This window comes from Mesoplodon bidens (genome assembly GCF_964165515.1).
Source record: "Mesoplodon bidens genome assembly, chromosome: 2".
Taxonomy (NCBI): domain Eukaryota; kingdom Metazoa; phylum Chordata; class Mammalia; order Artiodactyla; family Ziphiidae; genus Mesoplodon; species Mesoplodon bidens.
This window is the reverse complement of record NC_138177.1, coordinates 174,808,329-174,824,705: the sequence shown is the minus strand read 5'-3', so window position 1 is coordinate 174,824,705 and position 16,377 is coordinate 174,808,329. Positions and strand designations below refer to the sequence as shown.

Here is a 16,377-nt window from a genome sequence, read left to right as displayed (position 1 = left end):
CAATTATACTTCAATTAGAAAAAAACAGATAAATGATAAAAAAACAAGGAGAAAAAAACTTCCTCTGTTGTCAGTTTCACTCTATTAATTTATTTAGTCATAATTTTTTAAATCAGATCTTTTCCCATTAGAAGTCTTTGTGGTTTGTAATGATAGAAGAAGAAATATGTGGACCAAAACAAAATTGAAGTTAAAATATTGGTTTCCATAATTTAAAAACTGCATTTTCACTGTTTAATATATTAATACAGTTTTTCTCAATAAGTATCCTAAATACCAAGAATTTAGACAACTTTTCATTAACTTTGGCTCTAAAGAGTTTAATTTATCATTTATACAGTCAAGTCCTAAAGTGCTTTCCCCGTTTCTTTTGCAGTAGTTGCAGAATCACCAGTTAGAGCTGACTCATTTCTCTGAAATCATTTCTGAGGAACTTTTACCTTGATAAGCCAGGTTGTGAGACCTTTTGATTCAGCAGAGCCTTATTGACAAAACCCACCAGGTAGCCTGTTACATTGACGGGTTTGGAATCTCATTTTTTTCTAAGGCGCAAAGAGAAGAACAGTTCATTTTTGTTTTTTTTAAAAAAATATTAATTATTTTTTTGTTATTTGGTTGAGCCGGTCTTAGGTGTGGCCCGTGGGCTCCTTAGTTGTGGCACATGGGCTCCTTCGTTGCAGCACGTGAATTCTCAGTCGCGGCATGCATGCGGGATCTAGCTCCCCCACCAGGGATTGAACCCGAGCCCCCTGCATTGGGAGTGCGGAGTCTTATCCACTGCGCCACTAGGGAACTCCCAAGAAGAACAGTTCATTTTGTACTTTACTTCTTAGATCATGTTTGTATATGTGTGTGTTTGTGTGTGTTAAAGTAACATAAAATTTACCTTTTTTTTTTTTTTTTTTTTGTGGTACGCGGGCCTCTCACTGTTGTGGCCTCTCCCGTTGCGGAGCACAGGCTCTGGACGCGCAGGCTCGGCGGCCATGGCTCACAGGCCCAGCCGCTCCGCGGCATGTGGTATCTTCCTGGACCGGGGCACGAACCTGTGTCCCCTGCATCGGCAGGCGTACCCTCAACTACTGCGCCACCAGGGAAGCCCTAAAATTTACCATTTTAACCATTTTTAAGTGTACTGTTCAGTGGTATTAAGTACATTCACCTTGTGGTGCAGCAGTCACCACTGTTCATCTCTAGAACCCTTTCATCTTTCCGTTAAACAACTCCCATTCTCCTCTTCCCCAGCCCCAGGCTATGCCACCATTCCTTCTGTCTTTATGAATTTGACTGCTCTAGTTCCCTCAAAAAAAAGGAATCATACAGCATTTGTCCTTTTGTGACTGGCTTATTTCACTTAGCAGAATGTCCTCAGGGTTCATACAAGTTTTAGCGTATGGCTGAATTTTCTTCCCTTTTAAGGCCGAATAATATTGCATTGTATATAGATACCACATTTTGTTTATCCAGTCATCTGTCGCTATATACTTGGGTTGCTTCTACCTTTTGGCTGTTAAACGTGCTCTGAATGTGGGTAAACAAATATCTATTCAAGTACCTGCTTTCAATTCTTTTTGTTATATATCCAGAAGTGGAATTGCTGAATGATTGTGGCAATTGTAAGTTTTTAAGGAACTACCATACTGTTTTCTATAGAGTCTACACCATTTTACTTTTCCACCAGCAGTGCACAGGGCTTCCAATTTCTTTACATCCTAGCCAACACTGTTATATTCTGTTTTTTGATAATAGCCATCCTAATGAGTGTGAAATGGTATCTTGCTGTTGTTTTGATTTGAATTTCCGTAACAGTCATGTTGAGCATCTTTTCATGTGTGCCTTGGCCATTTATGTCTTCTTTGGAGAAATGTCTGTTCAAAGTTCAAAGATGCCCATTTTTGCATCTGGTTGGTTGATTGGTTTTTTTTTTTTTTTTTTGCTGTTGAGTTATGTTTTCATTCTTAAAGGCAAATTTAAAAATGTCTTAAAGTTATAAGACAAAATACCCCCTTAAGCTCTTTATGCAGAATAGAAGTTTTATTCATTCTCTGACCATGGTACTTGATGAGAAAAAATCTAGTTGTGATACTAAACTACCATCTTAAGTCCCTAGTTTGAGGGTAAACAAAGCTATTGAGCTGAGAAACAATTTTAACATGAATTGGAATAGTTATCATTGATGTAAGCCTTACTAGAGTAGGGGTAGCAGTACTATATATTTCACCCATTATTTGTTCAAAATTATAAAATAGTTTTGTCTACAAATACTTTGACCCTGCTATTGACATGGCAAAACACATACTATAAAAAGCTATTTGCAGTTTCTCTTTTTGTCATGTTTGCCAGAATCGAGTGACATCAGTACATTTTGGATCCCAGCTTCTTCTCAGTCTAATCCTTAGAAGTTGGCCTTTTTTTTTTCCCCTGTAAGTTTTGGACTTATTCAGAGATTTTTATGAAGTGATATGTTAGTAATAAGGAAGAACAGTGACTGTAAGGATCCTGCATTTGAATCGCAGCTTAATATGAGCATGTTGGATTTTCAAAAGAAGGGAAAGTGGTCAAAGAAGGTCATGTAGGCTGGGGTTTCTCAACCTTGGTACTATTCACTTTTTTTAAAAAAACAAATTTATTTATTTTTAATTTTATTTATCTTTGGCTGCATTGGGTCTTAGTTACTACGCGCGGGTTTTCTCTAGTTGCGGCAGGGGGAGGCTACTCTTCGTTGCAGTGTGCGGGCTTCTCGTTGCCGTGGAGCATGGGCTCTAGGCACGCGGGCTCGGTACTTGTGGCACATGGGCTTAGTTGCTCCGCAGCATGTGGGATCTTCCCGGACCAGGGATCGAACCCGTGTCCCCTGCATTGGCAGGCGGATTCTTAACCTCTGTGCCACCAGGGAAGCCCCCATTATTCACTTTTGAGGCCAGATATTTCCTTGTTGTGGGGCTGTCCTGTGCACAGTAGGATGTTTAGCAGCATCCCTGGCTTCTACTCACTAAATTGCAGTAAGCTTCACCACCCACCCACAGTTGGACAACCAAAAATGTCCCTTGGGGTGCAGAATGGCCCCAGTTGAGAGCCACTGATGCAGGTATTCACAATTATAGGATTTATGAATGAAATAGAATAGTGCAGAATCCACACTCTGGACTTTGTTAGATATTTAAAGCACTGTTTTATGTGTTATAATTGTGCTTTTGCTTTCATCCCAGAAAAATGTCTATTTTAAAAAATCATCTTCTACCAAGTTCTAGATGACAGGATCCATGAAGTGTTTTTGTTTTTACAGTTACCAGTGATTTTTCAGTCAGGTTATTAATATATGTCAAAGTCCTAGAGTCTTGGCTAGAACAGCCATTAACATGAAAGAAGAAAGACATACTTTGCAGTTTCCAACAAAGTAATATTTTCTCAGAAATTTTCATTTCACTCTTAGATACTGAATGTAGTTAATACCTTCATTTTATCGGGCTTGGTGTACTTTCCTAGGCGTTAATTTCAGTTGCTTGGATAATGCAAATCAATAATTTTCTGGAGTCACACATTCATTACATATTGGGCACCATGCTAGGCTCTGTTTACAAAGATGAACCTAGTCTTGGACTTTTAGGAGGCTGGTAAATGAGTAGTTATAATACAGAGTGAAAGAGTTTGAGATAGACATTGTAGTAAAAGAGGCTTAGAAATACACAACTAAGAAATCAATGAATGCTATGGGGTGGGGTGGGAATGTCAAGAACAGCTGCAGAGCAGGAGGTTAACACTGGAACTAGCTAATCCTTGAAGGCAGGGCAAGCAGGGAGGGACAGAAAGGTGTCTTCAGTAGGAATAGGTATGGACAAGAGCTCTCATATTCTTGCTGTATGCTAGGCAGAGTGCTAAGTACTTTACAATCACTAACTCATTAAATTCTCACCATAGCCCCTCACAAGTGATAGGTATTATCACCATTTACATACAAGAAAGTGAAGTATTAGAGAGGAAGTAATTTAACCAAGGACTTGTATCTAATAAGAAAAAAAGGGGGGTGCCCATGATTAGAAACTGGTATACTCTTTTTTTGTTTGTTTGTTTTGGCCACGCTGTGCGGCATGCGGGATCTTAGTTCCTCGACCAGGGATCGAGCCTATGCCCCTTGCTGTGGAAGCGCAGAGCCCTAACCACTTGGTGGCCATTCCTGGGCCACCAAGGAGTCCCCAAAACTGGTATACTCTTATGTGGATAGATCATTAGTGGGTAGGATAAAGAGTGACAAGGGAATGAGGATAAGTGACTAGAAAATTAGTTTGGGGCCAAGTTGTAAAGGGTCCCCTCTCTCCCTTGTTGAACAATGTGGAGCTGTCAGAGCTGGAAGGTTTGGAGGTAGGGGGAGAGTCATAGAACCCTAGAGTTAGCAGGACCTTTGAAGGTCATGAGGTCTGGTAACCCACTAGGGAAATTAAAGTTTAGAGAGGCAAAACGTGGTACCTTACCAGACTGAACAGTTGAGTATTTCCTTCCTGATTTTCTTATAAAACAAAAAAGATAGAAACTTAATTCAGGTTGTATCAGAAGTGGTAGAGTTGAAAATGGAATTAAGATCACATCAGAATGCCTACTAAGCTAGTGGAGTCTTTGTTTCTAGTTTAAACTTTCTGGGCTCAGGACCCTTTTACATTCTTAAATTATTGAGCTTTTGTTTACTTTGTAATATCTATTGACATTTGCCATATTAGAAATTTAAACTTTAATTTGAAAATTTTATTAATTCGCCATAACTTTTTTCTTTCCTTTTAAATTTTAATAGTTTATTTGAGCAAATATCTATTTGAATTGGGCAGCGCCAAACTGGAAATGGTTAGGAGCGTTCCATCAACAGGAGCTGGGGGAAAAGCTTTTATAGAGAAAAGCAAAGCAGAAAAATTAGTTGATCAGTTATAGCTGTAACGTTTGCCTTATTTGGAAAAGCCTCATTGGCTGTTTGTTATTGGTTGTCCTTAGGTTTGATTTCTTAGCCTTGAGGCAGTTACAGGCTTAGGTTTTAGTTTGCTTATGTAGGGTTGCTAAGGTATTAGAACCACCTCGGTTTAATGGTCTCCTTGTTTAATTAATTTAACACATTCCCCCCTCCTTTTGGCCCTCCTCTCATATCGGAGAGTTTAACCAAAAATTTGGTGATAGTGCCACTCTTGGTCACCCATCAGGTTGTTGTTTTTGTCTTGTCGTGAAACTCATAGGTTATGAGTCTGGTCTGTGGAAGAATTGTTTTTGCTGTTCATCTCATTGTTTATCTTATTTCTCTGCAAGTACAGTGAGACCATCTGATGTATTGCTGATGGCTACAGACATGAATTTAAGACCCTTGAGAGAACATAGCCCACCAGGGAGATTATAATGATGACGGTCAGTCGGATAATACCAAGAGACTGAGTATGCTCCTTAGGGTTCCCTATGAACCAAACAAGTTCTTATCAAATAAAGCAAAGAATGTACCCGAAGGGCCATCAACCTGTTTTAAGTCAAGAGGCTTGTTTGTTAATCTCCTGTATTTGCTATAGTATCGGAGCGTGTGATCCAGTTATAGCAGGAGGTATTTGCTGTAGCACAGATTTATGGCTTGTTTTGCCAGTAAGTAATCAAAAGCAATGCTATTATCCAAAACCACCTTAGCAAGAAATTCTAGGGACTTGTGTTGTGGAGCTGTGGCCTTAGTGGTAGATTTAGAGGCAGTTGCCAGAGTTAAGGAACATTGTCTTTCTGTGCATTTACAGAGAGCAAAAGCAAGAGGCAAAAAGGCAAACGGAATAAAGGTTTCATATTGGAGACAAAGATCTTCATCCATGAAAATGGGAGAGCCAAATACCTCAAGATGTTGTCTGCTTCTGGAGAGGAAGCTCCAAAGTCTATTTTATTTTATTTATTTATTTTTAAATTTTATTTATTTTTATTTTGGGCGGCACTGGGTCTTCATTGCTGCACGCAGGCTTTCTCTAGTTGTGGCGAGTGGGGGCTACTCTTCGTTGCGTTGCGTGGGCTTCTCATTGTGGTGGCTTCTCTCTTTGCAGAGCACGGGCTCTAGGTGCGTGGGCTCAGTAGTTGCGGCGCGCGGGCTTAGTTGCTCCGCAGGATGTGGAATCTTCCCGGACCAGGGCTTGAACCCATATCCTCTGTATTGGCAGGCGGATTCTTAACCACTGCGCCACCAGGGAAGTCCCTATAAATTTTTTATTGAAGTGAAGTTGATTTACAATGTTGTGTTAGTTTCAGGTGTACAGCAAAGTGATTGAGTTATACATACATATATATCTTTTTTTTTCAAATTCTTTTCTCTTATAGGTTATTACAAAATATTGAGTATAGATCACTGTGTTATACAGTAGGTCCTTGTTGGTTATCTGTTTTATATATAGTAGTGTATATATGTTAATCCCAAACTCCTAATTAACCCTCCACTCCCTTTCCCCTTTGGTAACCATAAGTTTGTTTTCTGTGTCTGTGGGTCTGTTTCTGTTTTGTATATAAATTCATTTGTATCATATTTTTTTTAGATTCCACATATAAGTGATATCATATATTTGTTTTTCTCTGTCTGGCTTACTTCAGTTAGTATGATAATCTCTAGGTCCATCCATGTTGCTGCAAATGGCATTATGTCATTCTTTTTTATGGCTGAGTGATATCCCATTGTATAAATATACCACATCTTCTTTATCCATTCATCTGTCGATGGACATTTAGGTTGCCTTCATATCTTGGCTATTGTAAATAGTGCTTCAATGAATATTGGGGTGCATGTATTTTTTCAAATTATGGTTTTCTCCAGATATATGCCCAGGAGTGGGATTATAGAATCATAAGGTAGCTCTCTTAGTTTTTTAAGGAACCTCCGCACTGTCCTCCATAGTGGCTGCACCAATCTACATTCCCACCAACAGTGTAGAAGGGTTCCTTTTTCTCTACACCCTCTTCAGCATTTATTATTTGTTGACTTTTTGATGCTGGCCACTCTGATCGGTGTGAGGTGATACCTCATTGTAGTTTTGATTTGCATTTCTCTGATAATTAGTGATGTTGGAGATATTTTCATGTGCCTCTTGTGGCCAGGTAACTTTGAAGTTCACTTTCTTAAAACTATGAGTTGATGCACCATCATTGCCACTACTTTAGACAGTTTAGATTGAAAAGCTTCTTATTAACTACTTCTGGCTTTTAAGAAACAACTAAAATACTATATATCATAAGTTTTGGTGAATTCTTGTGATTCTTCAGTTTTAACAAGATTCTGAAAATAAGAATTTTTTAAAGTTAAAATTGACACACATATTCTGGGCATTTGGATTTTCTTTCAGTTTATAGGACTAAAAAGTATTTGGGGGTCTAAATTTGTGCCCCTGTTTTGATGCAGGACCTTAAAATCCATAGTACATTTAATAGACTACACTGGAAATATACATTGCAGTTTTGGGTTAGCATATTAAAATGTGAACTCAAAAGTTGTATCATTTTATCATTTCATAATTTATTTTAAAACCTTTCCTTCTTTTTAGTTATAACTTCAAATTGGTCAACAGATATTTCTGCCAGTTAAATTTTACATCTTGTTTCAAAATTGGTGTGGTAGCAGGGAATTCACCAAAAGTGTGATGACATTTATAACAAAACTAATTTCTATCACTATTTTATACTTTAAAATCATTGCTCGCATTGATTCCTTTGCTTTTTTTTTTTTGCGGTATGCGGGCCTCTCACTGTTGTGGCCTCTCCCGTTGCGGAGCACAGGCTCCGGACGCGCAGGCTCAGCGGCCATGGCTCACGGGCCTAGCCACTCCGCAGCATGTGGGATCTTCCCGGACCGGGGCACAAACCCGTGTCCCCTGCATCGGCAGGCGGACTCTCAACCACTGCGCCACCAGGGAAGCCCCCGTTGCATTTTTATAATATGGACTTAAACAGAACTTTGTTGGCTCACTATTTTAGTACCCAGAAATTCTGCTCTTGCCCATATTTGTTTACTTCTTTTTAAAAAATTTTAATTAATTAATTAATTTATTTATTTGGCTGCGTTGGGTCTTCATTACTGCGCGCGGGCTTTCTCTAGTTGTGGCGAGCGGGGGCTACGTTTCGTTGTGGTGCGCAGGCTTCTCATTGCGGTGGCTTCTCTTGTTGCGGAGCACGGGCTCTAGGCGCGCGGGCTTCAGTAGCTGTGGCTCATGGGCTTCAGTAGCTGTGGCTCACGGGCTCTAGAGTGCAGGCTCAGTAGTTGTGGCGCATGGGCCTAGTTGCTCCGTGGCATGTGGGATCTTCCCGGACCAGGAATCGAACCCGTGTCTCCTGCATTGGCAGGCGGATTCTTAACCATTGTGCCACCAGGGCAGCCCCTATTTGTTTACTTCTTTACCCACTACTGCCATTGATTCCTCTACATTTTTACAATATGGACTTAAACAGAACTTTGTTGGCTCATTATTTTAGTACCCAGAAATTCTGCTCTTGCCCATATTTGTTTACTTCTTTACCCACTACTGCTAAGGAATTTTGGTGTATGTATTATTGGTGGTATTGTAATTAAAGTGTTTTCCTTAGTGGTTATTTTATGATTCCTTGGAATTAAGTTGATAAGTCACACACATATTCTATACTGTAGTCATCTGGTGGCCTTATGAATAATCTTGTATTGCTTGGAGTACGTTATACATGTAGAACATTTTTTTCTTTCTGTGCTAAAAACAGAAGATAAATTAATTTTGTTAACCCTTAATTTGAGAAAGTACAATGTCCTATTCACTTAGTACTAGTAATACTATTGCTTAATGATACGGAAAAAAATTTATGTTTATTGATGGGAAAATTGAAACCCAGTCATTTCTAGGAGGCTTGGCAATGATGACTTGTGGTTCTACCTTGAGGCTTTTATCCATAGTAGTTTGTATTTTGTAACTCAGGTATCTCCTTTTGGCTCTTACTGGCATAGATTTATTTCTTTATGTTTCAAACTGCAGAAAGCTCTGGTAACTTCATAAAGTTTTTATCTTTTGCCTATCATGTGAGAGCTAAATAAAAATGCTATGTAAATTCTATTTTCTTATGGTATTTCTTTTTTTAAAAAGTGATAGATAGCAAATTTGTCTCAGATACTGGAGTTAGACTTATTCATCTGGCTGGTTTAGAGTTTGTATTGGATGTGAGAGCTGTAGTCTGGGCGCAAATGACAAAAACTGTTGAACCTGTCTACGGAGTGTGCCTAAAGTGGATAAACTGCCTGCCCTCCCTGCCCCCCACCCCAAGTTATTTGCTTTTAGGATTAAGTCTTCCGCAGCAAGGAGGGGAGAGTATGAAGCAAAATTTCATAAACCTGTAAATAGCTTTTTATTAATGTATTTGAGAATGCTATAAAAGAACTTAAAACCATAGCAGTCTTGCGCATGCAGTACTGAAATAATTTAATATTTCTCACATGGTTCTTGGGCATAATAAACTTGTTCTGACCATGTTGGTAATATTTTCTCCTTGTCTTTCAACTGTGACTGTCTCTCCCTTTGAGGTTTGTATTAAACTGAAGAGAGAAATTAGATTTCATTGCCTCTCATTTCCCACGTTATTCACAGAGAAAAGAGCCTAAACTAACAAGACTCAAGTAACTTATATAATATTTTTTTATTAGTCCTTCAAAAATTTAAAAATTAAAATTACCTGGGAAATTATTTTGGATGTCTATTTTTTCCTAAAGATTAATTTACCCATGAGGCGGTGGTGATAGTAGTAGTAACAGTAATAGAACAAAGCATTGCCACTTCATTTATGGATTGCCGTCATATTCCAAACTCTGTTAGCCTGTGTGTTATTTTATCAAACTCTTAACCTTGTGAGATAGGTGCTGTTATTATTTCCATTTTACAGATATAGAAACTGAGGCTTAGCAAGAGGTTAAGTGACTTGTCCAAGGATACATGCTGTATGTCTGAGCCAAGATTTGAATCGAGATCTCTGAATCCAAAACCCATCATATATCCACTGTTCTATTAATATTACCCTTAAGTCAATTGTGTTTACTAGTCATATTTCATTTGGAAAAAATTGTTCAGGTTTTGCACAGAATGAAACATTTGTCTTTCAGTGGCATGTGGTGGTAAAAGATTGTTACTTTTACTTCCACATTCCCAGGCTGGTATTTGCTGTCTTCTGCCATCTCTGAAGGTAGAGTATGAAATAGATGTGGAGAAGGTAGGGTGTCTAACAATCCCAGACCTGAAATTTAGACCTTTTAATTATTGCCATATGTTAATTTTAAGAAGTTTTATATGCGACTCATTTTCTGTTTGATTTTTCATGTAAGTTTTTTTCCCCCCCTTCTGTAGCACTGATTCCAGCAGTAGTTCAAGTGATGACTCTCCAGCCCGATCAGTTCAGTCTGCAGCAGTCCCAGCACCCACTTCCCAGTTGCTTTCATCCCTGGAAAAAGATGAGCCCCGTAAAAGTTTTGGGATCAAGGTTCAGAATCTTCCAGTACGCTCTACAGGTAAAATTTTGTGTTACTCTGCTTTCCTCTCTGCTACTGTTGGGGAATGAGAGATTGAGCAACTTAAATTCTATACTTTGTACAGAATTTGTTTAAATAGCTCTCTTTCTTATCTGACTGTTGGTAATATTTTCTATTTGTCTTTCAATTTGACTCTCTCCCCCTTTTTCTTTTTGTGGTTCATTGATATTTAATGCCGTGTAATAAAAAGCAAGTGATTATAACTATGTAGTTTCTAGATTGTTATATATGTAAAGACTGCATGTTACTTGTACTTAATTATATACACATACATATATAAATACACATTATTATGCATATTATATGCATATACATATACACACATAAAGACTTTATGGTGCGTGTTATGTAAAGAAAGCATGGTTCATTTTTTATTATGAATGGTTTTTTTTTTTTTTTAATTTTTTTTGGCTGCGTTGGGTCTTCATTGCTGCGTGTGGGCTTTCTCTAGTTGCAGCAAGTGGGGCCTACTCTTTGTTGCGGTGCATGGGCTTCTCATTGCGGTGGCTTCTCTTGTTGTGGAGCACGGGCTCTAGGCATGTGGGCTTCAGTAGTTGTGGCTCACAGGCTGTAGAGTGCAGGCTCAGTAGTTGTGGCGTATGGGCTTAGTTGCTCCGTGGCATGTGGGATCTTCCCGGACCAGGGATTGAACCCGTGTCCCCTGAATTGGCAGGAGGATTCTTAACCACTGTGCTACCAGGGAAGTCCCAAAAAGCATGGTTCATTTTTGAATAAAAATGCTTTCTGGATTAAATATTTTGATATTAGGGAAAATTTGGTACGATGAAATTGTAGAAATACTATTTTCAGTTAGATTTATATTGGTCTGGAGTCCTGTGTGAAATAACTTGGATATAAAAAAATTATGATAGGAAATCCATTTCAAAATATTAATATTTTAAATGAGGAAAATGATGAATAATCACTTTATATAGTTAAAAGCTATACCATTGTCTTTTATTCCTAATATTTTTTACTGACATTTGGCCGTAATATATTTTTATTTCTATGTCAGGCATATTGAGTATGTAAACAACTGTTAGTAGATGGTCTAAACAACTGTTAGTAGATGGTCAAACCAACAAAGACCAAACTAAGCATTTCTTAGCTAAGTGCATTTTAATGATTACTTAAATTATTTATTAAAACAGCCTATAAAACCTACATACCAGGTTTGTGAATAGAGATATTGAGACACAAATGTTGGTGAACTTTTGATTTAGATTACTTTGTAATTTAGGAATGGACAGGGGTTATAATTGGCTTGTCTTTCTCTACAATTTTAATTTTTTTTTTTTTTGCGGTACGTGGGCCTCTCACTGTCGTGGCCTCTCCCGTTGCGGAGCACAGGCTCCGGACGCGCAGGCTCGGCGGCTGTGGCTCACGGGCCCAGCCGCTCCGCGGCATGTGGGATCTTCCCGGGGCAGGGCACGAACCCGTGTCCCCTGCATCGGCAGGCGGACTCTCAAACACTGCGCCACCAGGGAAGCCCTACAATTTTAATTTTTATAATGAAGCAAATTAACACAAGACCGACAGATAGTATAATTCATCCGTAAAAGGCCTTAACGTTGTTTAGCATGTTACATGCCATTTCCCACACAATGTTATCATCAACATGATGCTTGGAAAACTAGAAATATGGCTTTCTTTCTAAGTCTTTAAAGTTTTATATATGCATATATATGTGTGTTTGTATAGTTTTTATCATGAAAATTTTAAACATACCCACAGTAGAAGGAGTAGCAAAATGAACTCCCCTTATACCATACCCCAGATTAAAAAATCATCAATATTTTGCCACATTTGCTTTGTCTGTCTCCATCTTTCTTCTTTCCTGTTCTTTGTTACCTTTTTATCGTAAAGTAAATCCCTGATGTTACATCATTTCACACTTAACTTAAAAGATCTACACTTTTGTATTTATTTGTAAAATATAAGGGTATTTTCCTCCGTAAGCATGATATCATTCTTACCTAACAAATAACTAGTAATATCTTCTAATCCCCGGTTTATTTTCAGAATTGTACGGTAGTCTCTAAAATGCATTTTTAGAGTTATTTTATTTGAAAAAGTAAAGTTGTAATGCTAATTAGGTCAAAAATCAGACTAAAGATTTAGTAGCTTACACTTTGAGTTGTAACTAAATTAGAAAAATAAGCAACTTGTTTTTGTTTGGGGATTTAGATACAAGTCTCAAAGATGGCCTTTTCCATGAATTTAAGAAATTTGGAAAGGTGACTTCAGTGCAGATACATGGAACTTCAGAAGAGAGGTATGGTCTGGTATTCTTTCGGCAGCAGGAGGACCAAGAAAAAGCATTGACTGCATCAAAAGGAAAACTTTTCTTTGGCATGCAGATTGAAGTAACAGCATGGATAGGGCCAGGTAAGAGACAAGGAAGCTGAGTTTTAGTGTAATTTTTATTCCATTATACGAAAGGGCCACATGTTATCCTGAATGTGGACACTATTCCAGCTCTGTTTATTTTATTTTTTTTTTAACAATTTAAATTTATTTATTTATCTTGGGCTGTGTTGGGTCTTCGTTTCTGTGCGAGGGCTTTCTCTAGTTGTGGCAAGCAGGGGCCACTCTTCATCGCGGTGCGCGGGCCTCTCACTGTCGCGGCCTCTCCTGTTGCGGAGCACAGGCTCCAGATGCGCAGGCTCAGTAGCTGTGGTTCACGGGCCTAGTTGCTCCGCGGCATGTGGGATCTTCCCAGACCAGGGCTCGAACCCGTGTCCCCTGCATTAGCAGGCAGATTCTCAACCACTGCGCCACCAGGGAAGCCCCCAAGCTCTGTTTATTAAAACATACTTTCGGTGTCTTCTGTTTTAAAGAGTGGTTACATTTTGTCATTCAACTTAATAAAATAGGTTGTTTTGGCTAGGAAGGGTTAAAGATTGTACTCTTTCTGTTAGAGAGTATGCTAACTTTGAAGAGTTGTGAAAGGCAAAGTATAGTCCCTTGTTGAACCCTGCTTTCCGAAAAGGATTGAGTTGATTGAGATAAGGTGATAGTTCCGAGGAGAATGACACCAGAATTATTCTGAATTAGAAAACAGGCTATATCAATTTGAGGGACTAGTTAGACCAGTTTTCTTACCACTATGCCCAGCACAAATTGGATCTGTTATTCTAGCTTCCATGACCTTGAAAGATAGTGACAGAGTGGCAGGACTAAGTCTTTTGAGTGCAACCCATTGAAAATTTCAAGGGGACATTTTATTGCTTGAACCTACCTGTAAGACCTATCTATTCTAAGGCAGGGAGTCTTGTCAGGCATGACTTGGGTCAGTGTTTTTCCTGTTTCAGAACCACCTGCAGTGCTTGTTTAGAATACAGACTCTTTGATCATACCCCAGCTTACTGGTTCAAAATTTGCATATTCAAGTTTTAAAAACCCCTGATTTACTTGTGAGTAAATCTGTAGAAGAATGAATAGAAATGTTAAAATTATGCATTCACATTATGTGTGTGGGACAGTTGACCTTTAAGACTAAAACTTTGAGTGGAATTTATAGGGTAAACAGACCATTTTCTTGGAATATTCATTTTATGTGACAATTAAGAGGAAAAAAATAGAATTTCCCTGATAAGAATGTGTCATTTGTATATTAAAACAGGCACAGTCAGGGTTGTTAGAGTGAAGACTATAAAGTGTGCATAATTTTATGATAAAACACAGGAGTTCAAAGACATAATATCTTTTCAAAGGAATTATAACTTATGCCTTCACATTCCCTCCTCCGCAAAGTTTGAGATGTACTGCCCTAACTTGTACTGGGCTAAGAGCAACTCAGGAGTTCTTATTTAACACAATTGGAACAGGTCAGAACTGACTTTGAGGAATAATATTTAGAATGTCATATCATCTATATAAGTTTTTAGAGCCATATATAATTATTAACTAGTGAGGATCTAACTCAGGGGCATTATCAATAGGTGACTTTCTAATCTCCAAGTAGTGGGCTTAGCTTGAGATATTTATTGTAAAAAAAAAAATCATTTTACCTAATTAGTTAGCACCCAGGATGTTAATTGGGCTTTTTAACCACCTGCCACTGAAGATGTTGAGAAGCTTGATTGGTTCAGGCATCGGAAAGCTGAAGGTACTTTTTCCAGATGGGACAGCATTGAAACACCAGTTTAAATGGGATATTTGAAAGCGGAGTAGGGACACTTGGTTGGAATTATGCTGTTGGATGGTTGTCATAAATGTTTTATATTGAAGTGTATGGAGCTGATTGCTTCCTTAGGTCAAGGACGTCTTGGAATTAAAAAGATCCAAATCCAAGAAACCTAACTCTGTAGACAGACCTCTGGTGGCTTCTCAGATTGTGCTTTTGTACTCCTATGCACAGCATTACAATCCCCTAAACATGAAATTGCAGGATAAAACAGTCTTTTCAATGATGTGTAGACAGTAAGACTTAAAACTGGTCATGAAGGTTGAATAGATTACGTGTGGAAAAGACACTCCCTCCCTGCCCCCAACTGAATTTCTGATTTTGAAATTTTAAGTGAGCTATTTGGTAGAAATGAAGCCATTACAGATTTTAATGGTTGCAAATCATGCTTTATCCTTCTGATTCTGCCTTTTTTTTTATTCTACGCCACGTACGTGGCTTGCAGGATGTCAGTTCCCCAACCAGGGATTGAACGTGGGCCATGGCAGTGAAAGCCCAGAATCCTAACCGCTAGGCCACCAGGGAACTCCCCTGATTCTGCCTTTTGAAGTACAAACCTCAAGATGTGCCTGAATTATTTTTTTTCTTTTTCTCCTTTTAAATGAAATATTCCGAAGTATGTGCCCTCTATTAGTTACATAATTTTAAGAAGACCTAGTTGAGCTTAAAATGAGATATACCCCTGTGAAATAAGATGAAAATGTAGAGATAGGTGTATGAGTGCTGGGCAGCTTCTGGGGTCACCTGACTGAAAAAGTATGTACTCTCTGATGACACAGGTAAGATTAAACTGAGCTGCCATTAGAACTATCAAACTGGAATCAGGAGTGAGATGTGTTCTGGCTGAGTTCACCCAACATCTCAGAAGTTGAGTCTTTTTAATACCGGTGTTATTGACATCATCAGTAGTGTTTCAGTGGCTGGCACTAAACACTTTATTAGTCAGGTTGATCAAATACTAACTTTTTGGGATGGGTTTGTTTTACATTAAAAAAGAGAGCGAGAACATGTATTATAATTACTATCCAGAAAACGTTGAATGTCCCTGCCCTAGACGAAGTTAATAAATGGAGCTTCAGAGAAAGCCTGTGATTGAATTAGACATTGAACCAGGGCTTTTGATCATAAGAAATAGAAACCTTAAGAGTCATTTAGTCTCTTTCTGTTTGTCATTGGGTACCATGCAACACCAAAAGAAGATATTTCATAAGCGTTACTTCAGTCAGTTTTCATACAAGTATTATTCTTGTATTTAAAAATTGCTGCATTTAGACAGTTGGGTATGACAAACATAAAACGCTAACTATTTTATAAAATGTTGAAATGTAAATTAGATAATGAAGCTGGACTATTTTTAGCTGAATTTTATGTTTATTTCAGATTGTAGTTTTATACTCCACATTCAGAGCCTGCCACATAATTTTGGAACCTAAGATTAGGCTCAAATAATTACTGTTTTTTGCTGGGGAATAAAACCTATTCCTGTATTAGTGACTATTTTTTAAAACAAATCAACTTAGATTGAAATTCAGTCTTCTTTTCTATTTTAAAGATCAGGGTGTTAGCTTTCTCTTAATTTTTTGGACAAGTTTCTCTAGCCTCTGTATTCTTTTGATTTGGAGCTATTTCTGATGGTGTGTATAATTTTTCAGATTATATGAGAATTAATCCCAATATT

At 38.2% G+C, this 16,377-nt stretch overlaps 1 protein-coding gene across 2 annotated transcripts in view; it reads left to right on the top strand.

Moving 5' to 3' along the window:
- Positions 1-16,377, top strand: part of SPEN (spen family transcriptional repressor) — a 97,118-nt gene that overhangs the window by 55,982 nt on the left and 24,759 nt on the right. For both annotated transcript variants that reach the window (XM_081255885.1, XM_081255884.1), the window contains exons 4-5: positions 10,329-10,489; positions 12,698-12,898. In XM_081255885.1, the coding sequence (XP_081112011.1) occupies positions 10,329-10,489; positions 12,698-12,898 (362 nt within the window). The remainder of the gene's footprint in view (positions 1-10,328; positions 10,490-12,697; positions 12,899-16,377) is intronic.